The sequence below is a fragment of the Styela clava genome, chromosome 13 (genome assembly GCF_964204865.1).
Source record: "Styela clava chromosome 13, kaStyClav1.hap1.2, whole genome shotgun sequence".
NCBI lineage: Eukaryota > Metazoa > Chordata > Ascidiacea > Stolidobranchia > Styelidae > Styela > Styela clava.
In genome coordinates this window covers 17489154-17516086 of record NC_135262.1, presented here as the reverse complement: position 1 = coordinate 17516086, position 26933 = coordinate 17489154, and the positions used below count along the sequence as shown (strand labels likewise).

At 34.5% G+C, this 26933-nt stretch overlaps 2 protein-coding genes across 2 annotated transcripts; both read right to left on the bottom strand.

The window, feature by feature from the left end:
• Positions 1-352: 352 nt before the first annotated feature.
• LOC120332757 (high affinity choline transporter 1-like) lies at positions 353-4943 on the bottom strand. The gene is made up of 9 exons (XM_039400074.2): positions 4563-4943; positions 4326-4477; positions 3834-3954; positions 2971-3119; positions 2643-2780; positions 2252-2405; positions 1924-2150; positions 1635-1781; positions 353-1253 (listed from the first exon to the last, which is right to left on the bottom strand). The coding sequence occupies exons 1-9, from the start codon at positions 4729-4731 to the stop codon at positions 927-929; spliced, it is 1584 nt and encodes a 527-aa protein (XP_039256008.2). The 5' UTR covers positions 4732-4943; the 3' UTR covers positions 353-926.
• Positions 4944-11918: 6975 nt separating this feature from the next.
• Positions 11919-18459, bottom strand: LOC120333338 (high affinity choline transporter 1-like). The gene is made up of 9 exons (XM_039400739.2): positions 18270-18459; positions 17740-17891; positions 17264-17384; positions 14542-14690; positions 14220-14357; positions 13768-13921; positions 13457-13683; positions 12903-13049; positions 11919-12535 (listed from the first exon to the last, which is right to left on the bottom strand). Exons 1-9 carry the CDS (start codon positions 18442-18444, stop codon positions 12257-12259), a joined length of 1542 nt encoding a protein of 513 aa, XP_039256673.2. The 5' UTR covers positions 18445-18459; the 3' UTR covers positions 11919-12256.
• Between the last annotated feature and the right edge of the window lie 8474 nt (positions 18460-26933).

Genomic DNA, 26933 nt, shown 5'->3' with positions numbered 1-26933 from the left:
ATATATATGAAGGAATCTGAAGGAATTAGGCTACGATCTGAAATATTCTTATATCATATTTAAATATTTCTTTATTAGTATTTTTCCATACTATAGATTTCCGAAGTTGGTAAGACACATTATCCTGACCCATATGTCTCAGTGTGTACGGGTCTAATCATCAACCTCAGATTACATTTGTTATCAGCACTCGAAAATATATATATATATATGCAAATATCTGAACGGTGACGTTTTATTTAAAAGTGAAAAGGATCAACTATAGTATGACTTTACATATGTCCGTCGCGGGCAACGACGTTCGCACTTGTTCCAACGGTGGGTTATACGCGTAAGGTGATAGGGCAGGGAAGGAAACAGCACATTTGCACCCACGTAAACTATCACACACGTACATTTGCACCTATAGACATTTGAGATGCTTGCTTTATTGCAATTTAATACATCTACTTTACATTTGTGATAAACGCTTAATGTTGCTTGGATCATATCCATTTATTAAATGTACATCACACTTTATTAATAATTTATCACAAAGCAGGCTATGTGTATGTAGGCAATGTCCCTGAACTGTCCATAATTGAATAATCATTACATCATATGTCGTTTTTTCAACTCTTTTATTTACATAATGTTGACTATTATTTTACGATATATTTTTCAATATCAATATTACATTTGGTATTAAGCTCGATCCAGGTGTGTATAGCACACAGTGCACAAACGCATCCATTTTTTTACTGGAGAAGAAAATGGAAATAATTACACAAATAAATGTTTATTGGAAAAAAGTTACTGTCGACATTCATCTTACCAGATGTCTTGCAATCACTGGCTAGGATAAAAGTAGGAATTTTAGAACTCATTCTTCATATGATGCAATCATTTGGAATTCATTCTTTTATATTCTGTATTCTTTACATATATCAGTTTTTTGAATCCAGCTTTACTTCAATCACTTTCAATTTGTTTGTTCTTCCTCCGTTAGCGAGGTTGCTATTCAGAAAATCATATTTTTCAGGAATATATCTTTTTTCGAAAAGAAATTTGGCAATGTATGAAAAAACTGTGAGAATAAAGAACGAAGCGACCATAGCTACGGTTCTGTATGGATAGTTTCCTTCGCTGGGAAAGGGAATAAATGGTTCAAAATTTATGAATCTTTCACCAGCACCGATTCTCAAGAGAAATCCAATAATTAAGGCCGGAATTGATCCGTATGCGTTGGGATCCAGGAACAAAACTGAAGTGAACTGTTGAAACAAACAAATAATATTTTATTGGGTAAGTATATTAATATAAATATGTTGATCTACAGTACTATATAAATTCATATCACTTTAGAATGTCACTTTAACGCACTGTAACCGCAATTTATATCCAATATGTATCTTTGAAATATCCAACTCCCCATATGTGTCATTAACATATAGACATACAGATTTGGCGTGAATATCGCGTTGTGTTATCTATTAATTGTGATATTGGTTAGCAGTTAATTACTGAAGTCAGAAAATGGAAATAGACTCGCGTTTTTTCTAGCATTCTACATACAGAAAATGGAATAAATTTTTAATAACAAAGACACATTTTTTGAATTGTTGCAAAACCAATTTCTGAAAAATGAACAGTACCTGCGGAAATACCAAACAGTAGTAGAAGTCGCCACAAAGATATACGAGTCCAAGAACGGTGTTTACGGACAATGCTATCATTATTGACAAAGCTGAAACTACAACCACGCTTATCCTGATAATCCAAACAATCTCTTTATCAGAAGCCTAGAAAATGAATGAGTAACAGCCATTAACGACTCGAAGATATACATTCCAAATATAGATGGAATGATATTTCAATACAGTTTAGTAGCAAAGTTAATCAGAAAATGTTTACTTCGATGGTGAAAATGCTTATCTTACATACCTTTGGTCGTATAACTGCTTGATAGATATTTCTTGCAAATACGCTCGATGTTGACAATAAAGCTGCATCTAGTGACGACATTGACGCTGCTGCAATCACACCTAATCCAATGATAGAAACGACTACAGGAACTGTATAGCTTAACATCAGAGGCAATATTATTGCTTGGTCGCCGAGATCGAAAGGACTTGAACCATTTGCATTTTTGTAATCAATCACAGTCCAATCTAGAAAAATACAGCTTTGTTTCAGATTTTAAATTGCGAAGAATTACTGAGTGTGAATCATGATTCAATTTTGATTTATATAAACTATAGTGATCACTCACTTGTACTTTTCGCGCCTGCCCCAATGATCATTGGAAGTGTGGAAATTGCGCAGCTCGCGTATCCAGCAAGTATGCAGGTAAGTCGAGCATTTTTCAAAGATTTAGAGCCCAATACTTTTTGATAAACATCCTGAATTGGGATTCCACCCAACAACTAAAAAGTAAATAATTGATTCGTTATGTCATTAATCGGGCACAAATGCGACCAAAATCTGATTATAAAATTTCGAATAAAAAAAATAGCAAAGTTACAAAATAACAACATCTTCAGTCTCTAAAACAAGAATTTAACGTTTTTAAGCTTCTCTGCGCGTGGTATAGCGAAAACTTGTTTGGAACCTATTTTTTTAAATTTAAATCAAACTATTACAAATAAAATTTAAATATTCACAGTCATCAGCCATAAGTCAATATACGATCCTGTGTAGTTGTTGTCCCATGTTCCAAGCCAACCATCAGGACCTGTGTATGCTGTTTCGCTGATACTCGATACTACTTCATTTGTAAGCATGAATGGTATGGCGATAACCTGTTTAAATAATATTATAATGAATATCTCAAGAATTGTCGATAAATTACAGGCTTTATGATATTATTTCACGTCAATCATAATGTGGTTAACTGATAGGTAAAAGATCATGATTTTTAACAGAACTTATCTAAAATATATGATCCCACATTTACTAAAAATCAGTTCGGTTTTTACATCTAAGTCTTACCAGTCCTAATACAACAAAAAGTATTTGAAGAACATCCGTATAAGCAATAGAATACAAGCCACCAAACATAGTGTAAACAACGCAAACTGCTGAAGATAGCACAACAGCCCAAACGTTCGGTATTCCACTGATAATCTCTAGAGTTCCACCTAAAAAGAGTATTATAGCTAATCTGATGTTACTGTGTATATTTAATTGTTGCTCTAAATAAAAAGTCATTAGCTATATTTATATTTTCAACTCCTCACGTATGCGCCCAACTCGACGTTTGAGAATATGAAATAAGAATTTACAGTGATTGTTAAATCGAAGTGATGGGTGGTTTAACTATGGGTGTACTCGCTGCAAGCAGGCAAATGCGAATATACATCAATAATAATCAGAGAGCGATGCTCAAATATATGGACACGAAATTTGAAACAAAGTACGTTTCGTACATTACCTACCGGTATCAAGTAATCTCCGAGTCTCGCGTAGCGTCAAATAAAAATATAGCGAAAATTCGGATGAAATATCAGATCTCATCGAATTCATAGAAATCTTGGAAATAAAATAAAAGTAATATCTTTCTAGCGAAAATTACAGTCTTTAACCACCGGAAATCTCAAGGCAATTGGTGCTTTAGTGAACAAGAAAAGCAATTAGTTTATAAGGTAACAACAAGAATAATACCAATGATAACATCATAATAACAAAACGACCTAAAGGATCATTTCGTGTCCAATAATCACTGACGAAGATATTGATGTTGTACTTAATCTTCGAGGTTAATAGCTAAGTCTGTGACACACCCACCAGTCGGTGCCGTCTAATTACTATATTATAAGTTACTCCCACATCTAGTAAAATATTAAATATCTTACCTAGCACAACCAAAGTTGCAGCCTCATAAAATAAATCGCACACCACTTGCACTGTTGAGAGAATTACACCAACAACTAAACCAAGTTTAGCTTGCATTGGATCAACCAGTGTGACATATCCCTGTACGCAAGGGGTAAATAATTATGATCGTATGTATCCACACATAGCCATTTATTAACTTAATCAAACAGTATCACAATAAAATAAATAAAAGAAATGAGAGTGATGTTTTGCTGATGTTATGCAATTTTATAAAAGTCCAAGTTGAAAAAAAACTTGCGCAAATTTGGCACTGGTTTTCATAAAAACAAATCTTGAAATATAATATTAAAATACATAGACATAATGTAAATTATATAAAATTAATATTAAAAAAAGTTTATAATGCAATTAAGATTGTTGGTTATTTTATTTGAAAGACTTTTCTTACTTTTGCAGTAAATAATTTGCACAGATCAAACTAAGTACATAACAATAGAAATGTGACATACCTTTCCACGCATCGTGTTCACGAAGAACATTCCATTCAGAACGAGCGACAAGCTAAATCCAAACATAGCTGGTGCTACCCACAACAACCCTTGATAGGGATCGTACATGCCCTCTGCGGCGCCGTTGACTGTGGGCCCGCCGATCCACGACGCTGATGTAGAAAAAATATAGAAATTAGGTCACAATGGAATAATTTTGTAAGGAGGACAAAACTTTTATAAAAACATTAACCTGACCAGTTAAAGACATGAACGACAAAAATATTCCCATATTTCTTCCTCCGACTAAAATCGATTCAGTTGTTGATTCCTGATTTTTCGCTTTCCATGTCGCCCATATTCCAACCACAAGAATCAAAATGTATAACACAATTACAGCAATAAGTCCTGGAACTTGCAGCGCCATGTTTTAAGCAGCTATAGAATTTACCAGTAACTCTGTGGAAAAACTATCTGTACAAATATAAACAGCAAGTCAGCTTGAATACATAGTTCATTCAGGATATCACTTCATCTCACTTTGTATTTTTACCATGTATTTGCTTGTATATTTTACCAAAATATCGAATACAATTATTTTGGAAAACTTGAAAAAAGATGCCGTTCGTAATCCAGATACGCCAAAAATGAAACCGCAGCTCGTTGCTTTTCATACTCAATTAAAAAGCGCTTCGTTATAACGGAACGTTATTTCAGTCTCTTAGGTAGGAAGACAGGTAATGTGCGAATATGTGATGTGTCCGCTGTCAGGAAATGAAGGCACAGCTTGTTGCATAAAAGTCTGAGTAGATATCCATCATCGCGAAAAGTTACTTTAAGCGCTTCATGCAAGATGACTGATTGATTTATTAATCTTCGTTGGAATTGACATACATGTGCCAATAAAAAGATGTATGAGAAAGTAACAACGAAGCAGCTGTCTCTTCCTTTATAACCGTATCTTTAGTATTTAATTTATTATTAGACAAAATGTGTACACATTGATCGCTGTGTTATATCGTTGTGACAATATTGCTTCTCCTCGTAACTATTGCTTTTGAATTTTCAATACTAGATTTTAAAATCCATTAAAAAATATTAGGGTGTATTGTGATTTGGTATTTGTTGAGGTGTGTGAAATCTGATCTGATTTCATGCAAAATATGCTGTTTCATTTTATTTCATGAGGAGACTTTTATGACATTTGACCTGGGTATATACCCCTTTAGGTACGACGTGTGCGTGTTTAGTATGCAAGTATATGGCGCTCTTAAGAACACAGTATTTTTGCATCCTATATTTTGAAACAAACATTTTTTTGAGCTTATAGTATTTTTCTAGCGGGCTACATAAAATCAAGTGGTGAAAGGAATTAACGAGTAATTTTCAAACCCCAAAAAGCTAAACGTGGTCAACATGTCACGCGGCCAATCACATAGCGACACGATTTGAACTCAGGTGTCACAGTGCAAAAATGAAAAAAATAAATTGTATAAACCATTGAGTAGTGAAAAGGTCACAAAAGTAGAAAAAATAGCGATTAGGTCCATTAACAATAACCTTATCGGTGACAACGCTACTAGGGCTGCGATAACGAAAATCATTACTAGTATCAAATAATAAATTGAGCATTGAGAAGATGGCAAATATTACGGGAAAAAAAGAATCATGCACAGGAATAGCACTTCTGGGGCTGTAAAAAGGAAAACATTTTCAGTGCTAAATATACAAAATAGAGCAGAGAAAATTTGGCAAAAGTTTGGAAACAAAAAATAGCAATTATGGCCAGCAATACCCCCGTTATAGGAACAACACTGCCGGGACAGTGGAGAGGAAAACATTACTATTATTAAATATAAGGGCAAAAAGTTAAAATCGTAAAATGTTTCAATAAAAGAATTTCAAATTGAAAATATTTGAAACTCGTATTTTTACTAAAATAATAACGTACAAGTACCTCAATTCAACAGCAGACATTAAAAAGTTTCAGTCAACGATCTTGGGGCGCAACTTCACCAAGGGCACCATTTTACGTATAGATACGCCACTGGATGTTCATGCAAGGTAAATAAATGAATATGGAGGCTAAAAAATGCTACTGTTGCTGATGTTGGGATGAATTGAATTACTTCGAATGCGATATAATGTGTCCGCGACATTTTTAAGTGAGCCTTTCAAATGTCTGACGTCATCAATTTATTCGGAAATGATTTAGGGGAAGGTGGGGCACGTTGGGACATGGGGCACAGTGGAAAATCAGCTCTCACACTGATACTATATCCGCAATCCTGTCCGCGGTTCGATGTTTCAATCCGCCCTTCAGTGAGTTACAACGACCCGTGAACTGACAACGAACGGGTAGAGCGGCGCAAGCTATGAGGTGAAAATGGTTTTGGGAGGTTGAAACTAAAATTTCACCGTTTCAGTTTTTTCTTTTTTCTACTTTAGCCTTTCCAACATGACAAACCACCGTCTGATATTTTTCATCTTTAGTCCACTGTAAAATATTCATAACGTTGGCGAGTGGATGTGCCTTCCGAATTTCGCCGTGGGATGGTCTGAAAATATTTATTTCATATGAGAAACAATGGACCGGGGTTCAGTGGGACATGCTCTACAGGGCACAATTCGAGAGTGTTTGATACAATAAGTGCTTAGAGACCTAGAGATGCGGTATATTTTGTGTGAGAATATGGTTTCTTTCGACCCATGGCCCAATATGGAATATATTCGAGAATCAATAATATTTCCAGATTTAAATTCGAGGGAGGAAATAATCAAATTTGTTTGCGAAATTTTTTGGCAAAATATCTGAACTATTTCAGTTGAACTTTGATTTTGAAAATATTAAATCTTCAAATTTGAAGTCTCCCTGTTCTTTAGACAATTATGCTGATTAATTGCTTATTTTTAAGGGCAAAATTCGTTGAATTTTGACAGACTGACCCATTGTGCCCCAGGGTCTGTGCGAATGTGCCCCAAAAGTGGAGTACAGTGGGACACTTGACAAACGTTTTTGAAAACATTTTGGTAGTTAGATGTGTGTCGCGAGAGAATTTCTTAGTCGCTGAATAAAAACTACATTTACCCCTCTCTGCATTAGTCCCGCCAACTTAAGTGAATATGCAGAATTAACGGCTCAAAATATGCAAAAGAAAAAAGTGTCCCAACCTTCCCCACTTTCCCCTACTCTAATTGCGTGTCTGTGAGATTATTTTATGGTTTTTACAAGAGCATCGTTATCTGTCAAGTTGAAATTTTTGCCTTTTAGCTGCGTGCTAAAATAATGTATTGCAGAATACGCCTGCTAATACCCCACAGCATATTCAAGCTATTGATTTGTGCTAAATGGTGTGATTTGGAATGGAATCCCACACATGACAATTTGCCGCAAACAAGTAGCTGAAGGACGGCTCCCGTTGGCCGTTGCCACTTGGCTGGCGCCGATTACTAAAGAGAGTGTTGCGGTACGATTATGATGGACAAGCATCAATTCATATTCTGTTCTGAATTCATTCTTCCGAATGACTGCAGTTTTAGATATCCATTTGTGAGACTGTTGGTTGTTCTTGCTCTGTAAAGCTAGATAATGCAGTGGTTTTAAAATAGCCGCGCAATCTTTTATAAATCCTCTGGTAATAGCGTACCTAATCAAAAAAAGATCTAAACTCTTCTGAAATGTTTGGTATAGGCTAGAAACTGGTTTACATCTCTAAAACCATCGTTTTTCAAAAAACATTCAATCATGCGCCTCTGTGGCCTCTCATATGTACTGATAGCTAGGTTTAGTCTTATCCAGTGGTTCTCAACTTTTTTCTATCGTCACCCGCTTTCGGTGCTCCGAAAATTCTGTGGTCCTTTACCTTTCTCGTGCGAGGTAAAAACAAAAAATTCGTTTTTGCGAAGATAAGCACTTCCATGTTAATATTTAAAATTATCATTTAGTAGCAAAAAACAGAATTACAGATGAACAGCATTTATTTCGAACTCAATCAAATTTAACTAATTTATCAATAAGCAATTTTTAATAGATTTGTGGCCCGCCTGAAAATGTGGCCCAGTGGTTGAGAACCGATGGTGTACTAATCTATCGAAACTAATTCGGGGCTGATTTTTGATTATTGCAACTAAACTAAAGTTGCTAGGAAGACATAACGACATTTAAATTATGGGATTTGCGACTAAGTTTTGGAAACACAACTGAAAAATGACAAATAACACACAGAACAACAAAAACAGGCCAATGTTTGCAACCATGCTTGAATATCGGTCTGAGCGAAAAAAGTGACTGAGCGACTGCATAAATTGACTTGGTTACGTCCTTAGACATTGTTACGAAAATAAACTAGGAAATTGATGCTTGGAGAAACATTCATTAGCAGCGTATTCTGCAAGACATCATTTTATTACGAAGTTAGAAGACGAAAATTTCAACTTGTAACAGTTAATGATGCTCTTGTAAAAACCATAAAATAATCCCACTGCAAGATTTAATTCTAGGGTAGGCAGACACGGCGATTGTAGTTAATTTTCGAATATACAGGTGGTGTCAGACATTTGGACGGCTCGCTAAAACTGTCGAGGACACATGATCTCGCATTCTAACTAATTCAAATCATCCCAACATCAGCGTCAGTAGCTTTTTTCAGCCTCCATAATCATTTACATTGCATGAACATCATACCGCTCAACAGAGCACTCAAGAACTGATTGAATACAAAAAGGAGCCTAAAAAACAATCTCTCGAATTAGTTGATGTTCCCATTGCAGAATTCAATACATCAGCAGCTAATAAATTTAGGCCATTTCTAGCATACCGTATGAATCTTTTCGTGTGATGGAACGGGATGCTTAAGATATGCGATTGACTAACTCATAATTAGTAATACTTTTGCTTTGTCAGTCCATTAGTGATGTCCCCATAAGACATCATTGCTATTTTGTTGTATCCACCTTTGTCAACTTCTAACCACTCAATTTTGTATTTATCAATATAGTAATGTTTTTCTTTTCACTGCCCCAGCAGTGTTGTTCCCACAACGCAGATATCTCAGGCCCTAATTTCTATTTTTTTGTTTTCTAACTTTTGTGAAATTATCACTGGTCAATTTTGTATATTTATTACTGGTAATGATTTTCTATTTCCGGCCCAAGGAGTGTTTTATCTGCGTATAATGCTATTTTTTGTTTTCTATAGCTCACTCAAAGCTCAATTTTTTTATTCGTTACTAGTAATGTTTTTTTTTTTTAAAGCCTTATAGTAGTAAAACTGGCAAGCAGAATTGAACTTTGATACACTCCGAAAATGACTAGCAGACTTATAAAATTCGTTATTATTTACACGAAATGTTCTCGTGTTCAATGCGAACTTGTTAAGTCTAGATCAGGGGTGACGAACCTATTTGCTATCGTGGCCAATTGATCAGTTACAGCACAACTTTTTATTCATACCATGATATTCTTATAGGATATTCTTATATATATATTCTTTATATATATATATTCCTCTATATATATTCTTGTATATATAGGAACATAGTAATTTTAACCTCCATTGAGATATAAAATGAAATATACTTAATTTGAATATTGTGGTTGGGTAGATAAGTGCGACCGATGATACTATTAAAATAAATAGGAGTTACAAGTGTCATATTCGAGCGGTTCAAAGTACAACTATAGTTAAGTCGTTGTAAAGAAGGGTTGTCACTCCCCGTATGGTTGTATATGGTAAAAGTTTTGAACGGTTATTATTGAATAAACAGTCTGAACGACCGTAAAACCAGTTTGTTAAATGTTGATATCTGCATGCTGAGTTTGTAATTTTCTTTACTTTTTCAGTAGAACCATTATAAGAATAAAGAAACTGTAAATAAACAGTAAGACGATCTGAATACAAAATTCAACAAGTATGCCTTTTTTATGTATTTGATGTTATATTTTACCAAAATATTGAATGCAATAAATTTGAATAAATGAGAATAATCGTCACGCTCGCCGTCTAAATACGTGGAAAATTAATAAGCAACTATAGTTGATTTTCATAATATAGATAAAAGGTAGAGCTACAATATAACGAAAAGTTACTTTTTCATGTAAGACGACGGATTGATTTAATATTATGAGTTTACATTTAAATTAACATGTGCCAATAAATGAATAATTGATAACGAAGCATTTACGTCATAGATATATTAAAAATGTTAAATTTATTATTGAACAAAAAGTGAACACATAGATCGTTTTGCTAAATCGATGGAAGGTGTCGCACTATCTCGTGAAAATGCATCAATCGCTTTCAAATATTTAGTAATGGAAGATGGAGAAGTCGACATATTTTTACGGGACCCGATATTACCCACAGTTTTGTTCCATAGAAACACGTTTTAGACATTGGTATTTCTTCAGACTGGTCCCCTATCGTTTTTACAAAGCTGGTGCTCCTGTACCGACGTGATTCACTACAGTGATGAACTTGTAATTATTAATTAATCAATGATAAAATGACGCATTGGTAATTGCGTACTATATACTGCAGTTAAGAGACTAGTTAACAACAACGAAAGGTTAATAATATACATTGCCAAGAATAACAAAAAATAGGAATAACATTGGCGCAAACACAAACTCACTCAATTACTCAATTTCCTTTAAACGATTTAAAAATTATAAACAAAATAATCTTAGTTACTCAACTCGAAAATTCAATATTAATAACAAATCTATTAGATTTTGTTCCCCAGACGAATAAATTTTTGTAAACTCAAGAAATATTAGATTTGTAATATTTGTAATCTATAGGCAACGGTCAATCTTATAATAGGCTATGGAAGTATATACGAAGAGATATTTTTGTATTAAATGGGATCTCGTTTTTTTTTCACATCAGTAACATATGAATTATTTTTGCTGATAGCCTATTTACCTGGCAGCCTAGTTTCGGGTTCTGAAGTTTCAGAACGTATAACAAAAAAGTTATGGACGTGCTTGAGGGCGGCAGCGTTTTGTTGTGTCCTCTGTTTTATGCTGATTTAAGTGTGAAGTTGACGTATAATAAACCACAAATCCGGAATCTGAGTCTTCTGATTCATTCACAACCACAGAACCAACATTAACTGTGACTCTAGGCTAGGATATATGTAGTTATATATTTATTTGAATGTACTATTGTGGTGAAAAACTAAATATTAGAAGCAAACATTTTGTACGAATTCGACAACGCCATGGCAAATCCAAGGTTTCACGTCCATCAATGAATTCTCCTTAGTTTGATACTGTAACTGAATGGGAAGCTTGTGTTATGATGTTCATACGAGGGAAATTTTAAATTGCATTAATAACACCTAATATTTAATGACTATTCTCAGAAATTTTCTATTTTATTCTAGGAACCGAATCACGGGTATTAATCGACACATTTGTTTCGTTATTTTATTTAGTTACCTCCATAATTTCCATGACCTTATTTTTATGTTCATAAATATTATTTTCTAAACTTTTTTAATCGGTCCACATCAGTAATCCATATTACCGAATGCGTATGGCAATGTTTCGTACTTTGCATGAAATGTAAGATTATACACTTCTAAGATTTTACACTAAGTAGCCAAATCAGCCTTTGCAACACATTTATTATGTCGAAATGAGTTAAATAAATGAATGGATCTTTATTGGAATGAAATATGACTAGAGTGATAATTCACCATAAAAAATGACTCATAGAAATATAATGATGTATAGGCAACATTTTTCGGGGAAATGCGGCTGTGTGCATTTAGAACACACAATTCATAAACAACTAAAATGAATTGTGTGGACCTTCACTTTTAGGGCATTTTTCTTATCACCTACAATTGATATACTCAGATATTTCACACATTCCATATTATTGCCTATTACACATATTAGTTTATTTGATCCATGTCTACTCCATCATCTTTCGTATTACTTTTTCATTCTTCGTTGGCAAGGTTGCTTTTCAAAAAATCATATTTTTTAGGAATATATCCTCTTTCGAAGAGAAATTTTGCAATATACGAAAAAACAGTAAGAGTAAAGAAAGACGTAACCATAGCTACGGTTCTGAATGGGTAGTTTCCTTCACCAGGAAATTCGAATAATGGTTCAAAATCTAAAGAACTTTCACCAGCTGCGACCCTCAATATTAAACCAACAATCAAGGCAGGAATTGCTCCGTATGCATTGGGGTCCAAGAACAAAACTGAAGTGAACTGAAGAAAACAAAAAAACACGATGCTTTTTAAAAATGCTTCAATCTAGAGTTTATACCAAGTTGATCAAACTTTAGTTTTATCTACAATTTTGTATTTTATTTGTATTTTATTTTTACCACTTGGGAATGTTTATTGCGCGCTATCATAAGAAAAATCTAAATCTCATTTAAATCCCAATTATCTAGAAATATCATTTACATGAGGCATATCAATTTGTAAATTGTGCAAAGAGCCAGTCTTACAAATTCGTTCTTTTAATTAATGATGTTATTAAATTAAAAAATCGCCTATGTGGACAAATAGTGATGAAGGATTTGTTTTAACAGCACAAGTACAACAAAATTATTTTTAAAGTAAACAATACCTGTGGAAATACCAAACAGTAGAAAAAATCTCCAGCTAAATATAGGAGTCCGAGAACGCTATTCACAGACAGCGCTATCAATATCGATAAAGCTGAAACAATTACCACGGCTATCCTGATAACCCAAACTAACTCTCTATCAGAAGCCTGAAAAGGGAATTAGCAAAAGTCAATAATAAGTTTTCAAAATTACATTTCAATGGCTTGAAATATATCGGATTGTCATTTCCATCACACATTTGATATTTTTTTGCAACTCAAATACGTAAGAGCTAACCTTCAAATAGCTTTCTATATCTAATATATACTTATTAAGTGGTAGGACACCGGATAAATAAGATTATATACCAGGATTGGCCATGAGAATAGAGAAGAGAATTGGGATGGAATGAAACATACATAAACTGCCATGGAATGGGATGGAAAAATATGACTCATTGAAGTCTGTATATTTTAAATACCGGCATACAACAAGTGAAATGTCGTTTTAGGGTTAATTGAAAATTAAATGAGAACTGATGATTTGGGTAATAAAAAATCATTTTCCTAAATACCTTTTTTCGTATAACGGCTTGATAAACATTCCTTGCAAATACACTGGATGTTGACAATAAAGCAGCATCTAGTGACGACATCGACGCTGCTGCAATCACTCCTAATCCAATGATAGAAACGACTACCGGAACAGTGTAATTTAAAATCAGGGGCAGAATTATTGCTTGATCACCGAGATCGAAAGGACTTGAACCATTTGCATCTTTATAATCAATGATAGTCCAATCTACAACAGAAAATTGTAGAAATAATACTTAGTCCATTCAATTTCTATTTAGTTGCCATCGCAGCTCAGTTGGTGATAACCTACTTGCACTTTTGGCACCAGCTCCGATGATCACCGGAAGAGTACAAATTGCGCAGCTTGTGAGTCCAGCAAGTATACAAGTAAGTTGAGCATTTTTCAAAGAGTTAGAGCCCAATACTTTTTGATAAATATCCTGAATTGGGATTCCACCCATCAGCTGAAAGATGAATAGCTTCACTCATAACCTCTTCGAATAGGTGTAAAAATTAATCTAATATCACCAAAGTGACTGATTTGTTAGAAAAAATGTAAAAACAACAGTTAGTTGTTAACAACTGATGAAGCCTTCAAGACAATTGTACTTAACATAATCGGCGGTGCAATAAAATATCATTAATTTCAAATACATAATATAATACATAATATTCGCTCGGTTTTTTATTTTTTTGAATAAATAAGCATATTAGATTAAAGCGAATAAACAATAATAATACAAATAAAACTTAAATATTTACAGTCATTAGCCATAAGTCAATATACGATCCTGTGAAGTTGTCGTCCCACGTTCCAAGCCAACCATCAGGACCTGTGTATGCTGTTTCGCTGATACTAGATACCACTTCACTTGTAAGCACGAATGGTATGGCAATAACCTATTTAAAAAAACTGCGATTGGTCTCTCGGTACTTATGAAGTAATGGTTTTCAGTTTATATTTGTCGCAAATCAAAATTATTACTTCGTCAAATGCTCTGAAAAATCTCAAGTTTGATATGGATTGAATATTCTATGATTCAATATTTTCGGAATTCAATTTCAATTTTTATCTAGGTCTTACCAATCCAACGACAACGAAAACTATTTGTATGACATCTGTATAAGCAATTGAATATAATCCACCAAACATAGTGTAAAAAACGCAAACTGCGGAAGATAGCAAAACAGCCCAAACGTTTGGTATTCCACTTATAGTTTCCAGAGTTCCACCTAAAAACATGATTAGATTTCTTCTAAAATCATCATGTTTTTAGAAATATTGCCGTGGAAAACACAACGTCAATACCAACATGAATTTTCACTCACAACCAACCTCAAAATATGACTATAAGTATAAAAACAGGCGTCCAGAACAACAATGGATTACATTCATATAGATATATTAACAAAACAGAGTGCTAATCCAGGGTGTGGTGGGCGTCTGTGAACAGCCTGATGTTATCTTACGTCTCGTTCATTTCTTTTTGCACTATAGGCTACCACAAAATGCAAATAGCCCACACCAATAACACTAAGTATATTAGCTTTTGCTTCTATCTTTAAAATATTACTTTTTTAATGGTTTTATCCCTAAGCTGAAGAAAATGGCATTAATGAAAAAATTACATTGCAATGAGTGAATGATGGATGATGACTATATATGGAGACTTATTTGCAAAATTGGCTTGGGCTATAACTCAAAGTCTAGAGCAGTGTTTCCCAACCCGAGTCCGCGGTCTCAAATGAGTCCGCGGAGCGTTTGAATGAGTTCGCAACAAGCCAGAAATTTTGCCACGTTGCGATTTAAATAAATAGATAGATAGTTTATTTGAATATCCAATAATATACACAAATTTTAAATGAAGAATTCTGGAGCGCGAGCAAAACCTTAAAAAGTTAAAAACGTGAGAGATATCATGTGCCCGCCCACCAGCGCACACACAAAAATAAATTACAAAAAACACAAACCTAGTAAAAACGAGGCTTGGGCAAGAAATAATCAAACAAAAGATACTCGAATGTATTGAACTTGCGGGCTGTTATACTTTCGAAACACCTAAGCTGTTGCAGTAATAATGACCAGTATATTCCAGCAGTACGCTGTTAATTGAATGTTTGTGTCCTGATATTGCGATAAACCGAAGATCTTTGGTGTCAAATGTAAACCTTAACGGATTAACAAATAATATTATTTCCAATTCTCAAAATTTTTCTACAATATGGTCTATTGATCATCACAAAATAAAACCCCCGACACCATTTACGTAAGAATTTACATAAAACATAAAAAGCAAGTTTAGTAATATAACATTAATCGAGTCAATAATTACTGGTTACTGAGTATATCTGGGCATTCATTCGAACATTCAATTTACTATTCAAAAATTTGGTAACAGGTGACGCGATAGGTCACTTGCGCTTAATCAGACGATTGGATTACACGGTGACCGTACATTTAAACCCATGTGTATATCCGCGGATTCAATCGATATGCGGGTGCTAAAACCCATATGTTAGGGTTAGTAGGGGTTCAAATATCCGAGAAACAAAAAAAATGGGCGCAATGGTATGCAGGTGCAATTGTCGTGGGTTCAAATGTAATGGAACCGGATATCACAACTCACTTGCGGATTTCCGACGAAAACACGAGCCTGCACACGCTTCGATAAATACCTAAGTGGTGTTTCTCGCGAGTTCTCACAACGAGGAATAATTTTTTTTTTTCTGGTTGGTGGCAACCCAAATTTTCTAAATTGAAAAGCGTCAATAAAAAATACTCAGAATAAAACGAAGAACACCATAAGTTTTGTTTTATGATGGTCCGCGACCGATTAAAAACGCTTTTTAAACATTGTAAATCGCAAACTTTTGGATGCTACCGTACCAGGGCATTTTCCCTCAGAATTCTTTGATTTTTTTGTCTCCACATTGGTACGTACAGTACTGCCGTAGGTATTGTACAAACAGCTCAGATTCGACGAATTCACAAAAACAAACGAATCAAAATAAAATATAATCGGGCACTTTACCACGCATTTTAGTGCTCACGGATTGTCATCCTATTGTCTGAGTAGTATTGCTTTTATTTCGTCAACACAAACGCAGATTAAAAAGATCACAATAAAATTAATAATAATTAACCATGGCGATGAATATGTATTTTTGAGTTACTAATATACTTTAAATATATTTTTAATAAGTACTAAATCAAGTTGTACTTTCTAAAAATTTATAGCAGATAGTAGGATTTTTCTAAAGGCGATAACAAATTCGCAAGATCGCAAAAAATATGTATCAAAACTAAATATAATCGGGCACTATATTCTCACATTATTATGTTCTCAGATTACCATTGTATTTTAGAGAAGTAGTGCTTTTATCTTGTCGTAATTCGACGCAACCGCGAATTATCATGAACACAATTAAGTTAAAATAGGAATACATCTTAAATTCTTTTCTTTGTCATGGATTGAATATTGTGCGACAGAAAAGGCCATTGTTGAAATTCGTTAAAATTCTGTTGTGTTCGGTTTTATTGCATGTTCACACAGAGTATACTGTTGCAATAAACGCACCTTGAGTCCGCAAAGGGTTTCGCCGGTGAGAAAATAGTCCGCGACCAAAAAAGGTTGGGAAACGCTGGTCTATAGAGAAAATCATTTTTTATTATTTATTTTAAGTCTTTTATGTTTCCAAAATGTTATTTAACATGTGTTTCTATTACTTTCTGATACACCTAACAATATACACTCGTGCCATTTACTATTATTAACACCGACGTCGAATCAATTATCAAATCTCACCCAGAACAACCAAAGTTGCAGCCTGAAAGAATAAATCACACACCATTTGTACTGCAGAAAGAATTACACCAGCGACTAAACCAAGTTTAGCTTGCATTGGATCAACCAGTGTGACATATCCCTACAAATAAAAATAAAAATTATTCACGCAATTAAACAATATATAAATCACATATATATATCTATGCATGAAACAATCAGAATCGCATTTACACAACCGATTGAAACCGTTATATTTAATACAAATGAGGGCGATGTCATGAAAGTTCCAAATAGCTGGTAGTGGAACAACTCAAAATTAATACTTGCATTTGTTTTAGTTTAGTTTTATAAAAATATTATTGAGCACATATGTAAGATATATATGTTTTATATAAGAAGGACTATCCTAGAATTTTTCTATGTTTTGTAGTACCTGATATCGCGTTAAATATTCTGGGCACATAAAGTTCCCAATAAAATAAAGTGTTACATACTTTTCCACGCATTTTGTTCACGAAGAAAATTCCATTCAGGACTAACGATAAGCTATATCCAAATAAAGCTGGTGCTACCCACAAAAGGCCTTGATTGGAATTGTACACACCTTCCGCAGCGCCGTTGACTGTGGGTCCGGTGATCCAAGATGCTAAAACGAAGCCATAAACGTGGGGAGGATATAATACAGTATTTTATATCTAACTATTGTGTCGTTCAAGCACTGAAGCAACGAATTACGAAATATTGAGCAATATAAATTCTACAAATTCATACATCCAAACTTAAACTAGTCTTCTTGTTGGGAGAGAAATTTTCATCGCTACACAGTCGGCGATTTATATCTCTGCTCTGCGCATTCAGTACGGTCTAACAACCTTGTAATGAATAGTCGTGCAAAATATATTTTAAAGACAAATGTTAGAAATTCCACAGAATATATTCTATGCACATTTTTTCTGATTATAAAATACGTGCACATCATAAATTAATAAGCAATATAATACTTTCCACAAAGCTTCAAACTAACCAGTCAAGGACATAAACGACAAAAAGATTCCCATATTTCTTCCTCCAACTAACATATTTTCAGTTTCAGTAATTGAATTTTGATTTTTCACTTTTCGTGTCGCCCATATTCCAACAACAAGAATCAAAACATAAAATACAATTACAGAGATAAGTCCCGGAACTTGTACAGCCATGTTGTAGTAATAAGTAATATTCGCCAGCGATTAATCTGTGCACATAAAAACATCCAATTTGAACATTGAATTTGTCAAGTTTTGACTTTTTCTGATTTTGCTAAATATTCGTATTATATTTTACTAAAGTAATCAATTCAAGTGTAGATAAATTGGAAAAATATCTCGTCAAACGTCCAAGCGCGGAAACGTACAGAGATAACTAGTTACATTCAGTACTCGATATAAATGCAAAAAGTAAATCTTTATTAACATAAAATGTGACTTTATGTAGAGACACGTATTGGGTAATTAATCGTTTTTGAAAATTGATAATTGTAAATAAGAATTGATGAGACTTAGCAGAAGTAACTAATGAGCGTGTGTCTCTATTATTGCTTTTCAAAATTGCTTACAAAGAATAGAGGACGTAAAACTAATTTACAATATTATGTATATAAATATTTGTTTCGTTTCAAGATAAGATGTTTATATTGACAAAATATAAATAGACAATATAGTATTTAGTATTATCAAGTATTAAGCATCAACAACCCTGAAGTGAACGCACAGACCGAAAGTACGCAATTTAAATATGGCTGGTAACGAACTAAAAAAAAGTGATTGATTTTGTTTCCAAGTGAATATATCTGTGCAAATTCGAGAAATACAATATTTTTCTGCATAAGAGGCATCAGTATAACATGTATATTAAGACCGTTTTTTTTTGTCAGTCGGCGTTCCGCGAAACATTTGTTCAGTGAACTACATTCAGGTGTTCTACATTAAAGAATTGTCTGTCCATTTTTTTGATTAGTATATTTATGATAACTAATTAAAAATAGATAACAGACATCGAAATTGACCAAGCACGTATTTATTTGGTTTAAGATCAGTCTGCTGTTTGAAAATAAGATAAATTTGAGGTTTTATGACATCATAACATTAAGATTTGTGAGTTTGCCAACGTTATTCACACCGCACACTACATGATGTATCGATGATTTTTGATATGATGGCAGTCGTTGTCATTTCTCCACAATACGTGTAAGAATAGAAGATTCATCAAATCAATCCCATATACCGTATTAAAATGTCATAGCTATTTTTGGTTACTTGCAGCCTGCCGAAGATTCTCATTGGTATTTCACCATTTTGTAGCTTGAATTTAAAAAAACTTTCATTTGCACTTTAGCTCTTTGTATCCACAGATTTAAATTTCTAAGGTCTTTTAGCAATTCTGGCGACAATACAATACCAAAGAGAATCATCCCAGACGTGATGTAAGTCAGTGATTTTCAACCGGCGTTCCGCGAGAGACCTCCAGGTGTTCCGCGAAAAATGGCATTTTTTAAGTATTATGACGTCATTCGAGTAATATAAATAGCGTCGATTTTAAAATGGCGAGTCAGAGTTTTGGAAAGTCGGTATAAAAAACTTGAAACCAGAGAATGAAATTGCAGGCCATATTCCCTTTTAAAATGGATTTTCTAATATCAAGGCGTGCATTTTTAGTGATCCATTCCGTTCTTGACCAAATAATGTTTTAAAAATGTCAACATTATACTCGACCATGAATGAAGTTATCATCGGAGTTGATTACATTCGTTGCATTTTGAAGCTTTTCTTGTAGTAATAATTAGGGCGTGGCATCATCTTGTGAAGTGTTGAATTGCAAATTCCGTAAATAAAATTGTGAATTTCTCGGTAACGATTTTAGCTATGATAATGGTCGCGGTATTGTTTTGTTGGAAAAGAAAACGTTAAAACTTGAAGTAATTAATTCTAATCAGCGTCAAAAATTTCGAAAAATTATGCATAACGGTCCCCTTTCAAATTTTCTGATGACTCGCGGTCCACTAAAGAAATGGAAGCAAATTACAACGCGGTATATCAAGCATTCATCTATTAAAATGACACGAAAACAGTTCAATAAGATGGGTGCGCCTGCTTGGCTTCCACTGGTTCTACTTTGGGTTCCATTTTTTATAATGCAACTCTCATATCGTGTCTCACGTCCATTCTGTTTTGACATTTTGTTTTAATAGCGAATAACGTAGAAAATCCACATTCGTAAATTGTTGCAAATGAAATGAGCATTTTTAGTGCCATCTTAGCGACATCGGGATAAGACTGTGTCACCGATGGTTTTTCTTTTCCTCCAGAACTTTTCACAACAAAACAAAATTTCACATATGAATCATTTATATTTTACATTTATTTTTTGTGGCGGGGGGCATTTTCAAATTACCCCGAGAAAATTTGCAATCAGATGCACATGCCGTCCATAAACAATGGACCTTTCCCCGACCTTTGACCGCCGAAAAATTCTTCCTATACCATTGCAAAATTCGGTGCTATTTTAAGAGTGCTTTTGCGAGTTAGCGCCTGTAAAACGAGGGTGTTTCAAACCATCATTATGATCCATCGCATACAACAATCTGTTTTTTAAATTTACCGGTAAAGAATTTAAGCCTAGTCTATCACAGCTATTTCTACACTAATTTTTTATTACTGCAATTAAATTAAAACTCCTAGGAAGACAAAGTGATCACTGAATTATTTGATTTATATTTAAATGTCCGAAACACAACAGAAAACTAACGAATAGAGTTCAAAAACGCGAAAGCGAGGTAATGTTTACGACCACGCTTGAAAATCTGTCTGAGTGAGAAAAGTGTCTGCGAAAAGGGAGCATTGTTACTTCACTTTTTGCATCTTGCTGATTGATCAATGTCACGAAGTAAACGAGGAAGTCGATGCTGTAAAAGCACTGTAAAAGCATTACATCAAAATTTCGCTTTAAATTAAAATGCTCATGTGCCAAAGTTGATGTTGTCTCGCGGTCCCCCTAAAATCGCTTCGCGGACCCCCAATCGACCGCGGACCCCAGTTTGAGAACCAATGTACTAGACACAAAAGCAATTGGGCACAAAATTGTTTACAATTTTTTTGGCATCAGGTCGCGCATGTAAGATTTCGTTAAAGAAGTGCTCTTCATCGTCATCTCGCCTAATGACCACGTATAAATGCCTTTATTTCAGCTTTTAAATCAACATTCAGGATTCAAGCAATCACAGATTTATCTAATCACAGTATCTAATTGATTTATTTCGGAAATAACACTGACACCAGTGTGGAGCATAAGAAACTCAATTATCGTCTTAATAATTGTGTCTATCCCGTTGTCGATAATGATAAAATTATTCGCTTCAAACTGGGACGTTTAATTTGCAAACAGCAATAAGTTAGATCAAAGCCGCCCATGTCATGATCATCTGTCGCCGATGTGAACGCATATAGTTATACCAAAATATGAAACTTCGATCTCCGCCGATCGGCAAGAATTAATACTTGCGCACAAGAACAAAGACGGTAATAGGAAAACGTTCAGGGGGCAAAAAAAAATTTGTACCGTACTTTAGCTCTTGTAGCTCTGAATCGGAATGTGTCAAAGTTGATAAGCTATATTTTTAATTTTGTTATTTTATTTTCATGCCGAAATGATCGATGTCAGTTAATTGTATAATGTAGTTTATTTCCAAAAATCTTGTTTGGTGTTCCGCCACAATTTTAGATTAAAAAAAGTGTTCCGCGATACAAAAAAGGTTGAAAATCACTGATGTAAGTGATGGGGAATGGGGGTCTCCCACTGGGTATACCCGAAACCAAAACCCGGGCGATTGCAAAATCGGGGTTTTCAGTACAATAAAAAGTCACACTAAACCGACTTCTAACTGTAGGGCAGATGTTCCGTTTGAAAAAAAAAACTAAAAGAAATGGAGCTGGTGCTAATAATCTGCAAGTCGGGCTGGTATGAACAAAAAACACATCATTTTTCGGGGAAAGTGGCCAATACCAGCGAAGCGTCTCTGTATTTATCTATTCAATGAAAAATTTCTCACAGCTGTAAAATACGGTCTTTAGAGAACCCAATAGATGTATTATTATGTAATATATCAAAAATATTGATGCATTTTGGATTTTCTTCAATGTACGATTTGAAAACGAAACACGCAAAATCTTGGTTTGACATTTCGAAAACCAGAACCGCTGATTTCAAAATGATAATAGATCCAAATCGGACACCCAGAAATGTTTTCTTTGTATTTACTTCTCTCTGCTTTTCTTTTCAGATGTCTACTCATCGTGGCAAGACTAATAGTTTATACAACGTGAGATAGATGTCAAACTAGTAACAAATGGTAAATTTTAATAATAAAGTCAATTTATGTTATGATGTCGAATCTTCATGAAGGCGCGATGCGCGATCTTTGATCCTTAAATTGTTTTATAAGTCACGAAGCGTGCGTATGGATTATTAATGTGTTGTTCTTGTTCTTCATCATTTTCTTGTTAGTATTTTCCTTATATAAAAAATCACTATTCTCTTCAACTAATCGAACAATTGCTTCGAAATTTCTTGTTATCAAAGGTTGTATTTTTCGCTAGAAGGCTATTACTTTTATCTATTTCAAAAATTTCTGTGGACTCCCTCGGATTCGTTTTTTTTTGTGTGCGACGACGACATCAAAATACAAAATGCTCTACGCTAGTTCCATTTATATCTGAACTATTTCTTATCTATTTTACCGGTAGGATCGTAACTGTACCGGCTAAGAGATCCGCTAGAGCGATTGACTGTAATATCACCACAGCAATCGTTTGTTCCTATATGTTTATCCAAATTAAAAATATTCTGGTCTAAGTTTGAAAGTTCATTGGCCTGCATTTGCAAGAAAAATTACACAAGTCGGAGGTGGGGTAACCTACTTTTATGTACTTTTTTCAGTTGTTCACGAAAATAATTGATAATACTGCTCAAAAATGAACAGTATAAAATATCATCTTTAAAAATGTTGATCATAAATGAAACAGCAAACACCAGGAATGCGCAAATATCATTTGGTAGAATAATAGCATCTAACAAAGTCTCAACAATATGACTGACACCGAGGTAACGACAGAACATCTGAAAAAGATGTATCGCTTTGTCGGGAATAGTAGTGTGCGGAAGCCTGATTACAGATGAAGATACAAGCCGACATGGAATATTGTAGGGTGCCCTCAGTAATAACGCATGACAAATGGTCCAACTTTTATTTCCTCCATCACTACTCTGTCACAACTCTACTTCTGTTTTCTGTTTCCCCTGATTGGAAAACGTTGTATTAGTAGGCTGTCAGCTATTGTACAACTTCATACTATTATCAGCATTATATTACGTAGAAACGTGTTGCTCAATTACTGAAACATCAATAATACAAAAAGTACTATATTCTGAATGGGAATGTGATAAAGGACGATAAGTTCTAATTATCTGAGCTTTAAAATGTGGTTTTTAGAATGGCAGACATTGACCACTACAAAATAGATGAGCGTGGCCGCAGCCATGACCGTGGCCTAAGTAAGAAGTAAACAAAAAAATTTGTAACCTGAGTAACATAACTAATAATGCTGGATAAGTGTTTAAAGCACGGTACTCCCGTAGTGTGTGTACCAGGTTAGGGTTAGGCCATAATTTTATCTCGATTTTCCTTCTTTTAGTTCTAGTACGAGTTTGGGGACTGTCTGTGTTATCCAAGTGAATATACCTCCTGGCCATATGTTTCAGTACCTTTACACAACTCGATGTAAAGTAGACGAACAAAATTGGTTTCCTCCATATTGGTGAAATGAAATGAAATTGTCACAATTATAGGTAATATATATACATGTTGTTGAGGTTTGCCGTTTTGTGAAATCGAAAGTAATGCGTAATGATTGCGAAAGAATTTTCAAACTCGTCTCTATAATATTGGTCTGTTACATGGCGTTTGAACATTGGTTTGACTATTTATTTGTAGGCGTGTACTAGTTTTCTCACGCATACATGAACTAGTTCCGGTGACAGTTGATGAAAAGTGTCATAAATGCTCACACCGCGTAGGTCACAGGTGAGTTAAATTGAGAAATGAATAGGCTAATTATATTATTGTACAAAGTGCTAGACGTGGAAAGAAACTCGATAAAAAGTTAAGTCACAAGTGATAACAGGTAAGAATTGAAAAATTGTGTTTTTTTGTCGTGACTGACGCGAGATTTGAAGACATTTAGTCTAACGCGATTAAAAAAGTTACTAGCTGGCATTTGATTCCAAACAAGAGAGCAATGCTCAAATATATGGACACGCAGAACAATTCCCCAAAAATCATATGCGGTGACCAACGACTAACATACCGGCGGTGACTTACCAGTACCTGTATCGGGGTACCTTGACGGTACAGGGACTGTCATAGATATTTTAGGTCCTGTGACAATTGAAACATCAGTTGAAATATCTCGTGATATGAGTCAATTATGTACCGTATTATCGGATCAGGTACCGAACCACAGTCAAACATTTCACATAAAAACGTTACTAAATAACATGCGTCAACTTAACACCAGCCGAATCGGGGTACAATTTTTGGTACAGTGACTGTCATAGCCGTTTAGGGCTGATGGACAATTCGACTACACGGACAACTCACCAGGCCTAGGGTGGTGTAGCCAGTCTGCGGACAATTTCATTCAAACCGCTATAAAACAAAAACCAATATATCTAACCCGTTAATTTTTTCACCGTGGGTGCATTGGCGGCATTTATTCTACACGCTAAACCTCGTATTAACTTTCTACGACAAAGGGTTAAAGCTATACAAATCCCCAAAGTACGGCACTCGAAAGACGTATTTGCGAACGACCAGTGTGCGACCACGGATTTCAAGCCTGGATCATCGTTTCTGCTGCGTCGAGACTATCGCATACGCAGCCATACAGCAATCAAACAGACAAAACACGGTGGTCGCAAATTGGTTGACAATTGTTGGTCTTGTGACAGCGTGAAAACATTGGGCTTCTAATTGCATTTCTGACCGTCATATATTTCAAGAACACGGTTATTTCGAACAAAACTCGTTAAATTATAAACAAAGCACCCCATCACAGCAATCAAACAGACGGAAACACGGTGGCCGCAAATTGGTTGACAAAAATATTATCGACGTATCGGAAATGCACACCCCCTATTCCCCCTCCTTCAAATGTAGAAACGCGAAACTTTCAAATATGGTTAGAAGAAACACAACTCTACCCACCTGCCAAGTTTCATCTTTTTATTTCTCATATTTGTATGGATTTTCAAGCTTTTGACAGCTACGAGTTAGTTCAGTGTCACCGCGCTGTGTTACGGTACCAGAACTTCTCTATCTTTAGAAGGTCCTGTCTTGTGACAGCGTGAATTGAAATTGCAAGATGGTCCATTGGACACAAAATGGCGTCCGATATCCGCAGAACGTTTAATGACGTCATAGCAAACAAAAACAAATCTTACAGAGCTAACAGAAATATTTGAAATAAATAAAAGTAATAGCCTTCTGGAGAAAAATTTCATCTTCAACCACTGAAAATTTCAAAGCAATTAGTCCAGAAATCAAAGAGAAAAGCGACTTTTTAAAAACGTGTCAAAGAACAAGAACAAGAACAAGAACAACAACAACATGATATTGAAACGATCGTTATGTCCACTACGTGTCCAATAATAAGAGTAACTGATTAATGAGAATTGAATTTTGTTGCGTCAGGTTTCATTTCGGTACTCCATACGGAAATATAAAATTTTGAGTATAATAATATTAAATTGTCACCCCATAAACTAAACAGCAATGCGCTTGCAGTATTTCTTGTGGTTTTGACCCAACCACTTTAAAAAATAAAAATAGTTTACCATAGTGAATCAAACAGACGTTATTTTAATTGGAATAAGTCTGTTGGCTGATAATATATTTCGCATTGCATTTTCCAAATTAAATATATACCGGAGTAACCTTTTCAAAAAGTTTAAATCACATGTCAGCCCCGTAAAACTAACGAATATATATATTATATATACACTGTGCATATATTTGTTATTATAATGTATTTAGGTTATTTTAGAGAAGTTTCATATACCGTATCCCCGGATTGACATTTGGCAAGCAACACCTACTTAAACATAGGAATTATCGCAGATGTTAGTAGTTTCGTCCTATAGTCAAACATGTCGAAGAGAACGGAAGAAAACACTTTTGATATTAATGTAATAAACTTTCGGAAATAAGGTAAAGTATGCAATGCTTTTGAAAAGGCCATAATGAAAAAAGTACAGATAAAGGGACAATTCACCACAACTTTCTTTTGTTTTTGATGTTTTTCAAAATGGCTATCTACATAACAGTGTCTCCATATTCAATACGGTTATTTTTAGGGACAGACAGTTACTTTTTTCTTCAAATACTGGACGAATTCTTTTCAAATTTTCAGTAGTTAAAATATAGACGTCTTATATAAATTCCTCAAGTTAATAAACATTCGCGTTCGTTCTGGGATTCCCAAGGCAGGTGTTTCACTCATTTGTGAATGATCGCTGATATAATACAGTGAGTGATGATCATTCAAGAAAGATTGTTTTGTTTAAATATCGAACAAGGATTACGAATTTTAAACGAGTG

Coding starts and splice junctions, on each gene's coding strand:
- LOC120332757 (XM_039400074.2), bottom strand. CDS start 4,731: ATGGCGCTGCAAGTTCCAGGACTTATTGCTGTAATTGTGTTATACATT. Junction 2,781..2,970: donor TTTTTGTTGTATTAGGACTG/GTAAGACTTAGA, acceptor TTATTTAAACAG/GTTATCGCCATACCATTCAT. Junction 2,151..2,251: donor GGCAGGCGCGAAAAGTACAA/GTGAGTGATCAC, acceptor GTATTTTTCTAG/ATTGGACTGTGATTGATTAC.
- LOC120333338 (XM_039400739.2), bottom strand. CDS start 18,444: ATGGCTGTACAAGTTCCGGGACTTATCTCTGTAATTGTATTTTATGTT. Junction 17,892..18,269: donor GTCGTTTATGTCCTTGACTG/GTTAGTTTGAAG, acceptor GCTTCGTTTTAG/CATCTTGGATCACCGGACCC. Junction 14,691..17,263: donor TGCAACTTTGGTTGTTCTGG/GTGAGATTTGAT, acceptor TCATGTTTTTAG/GTGGAACTCTGGAAACTATA.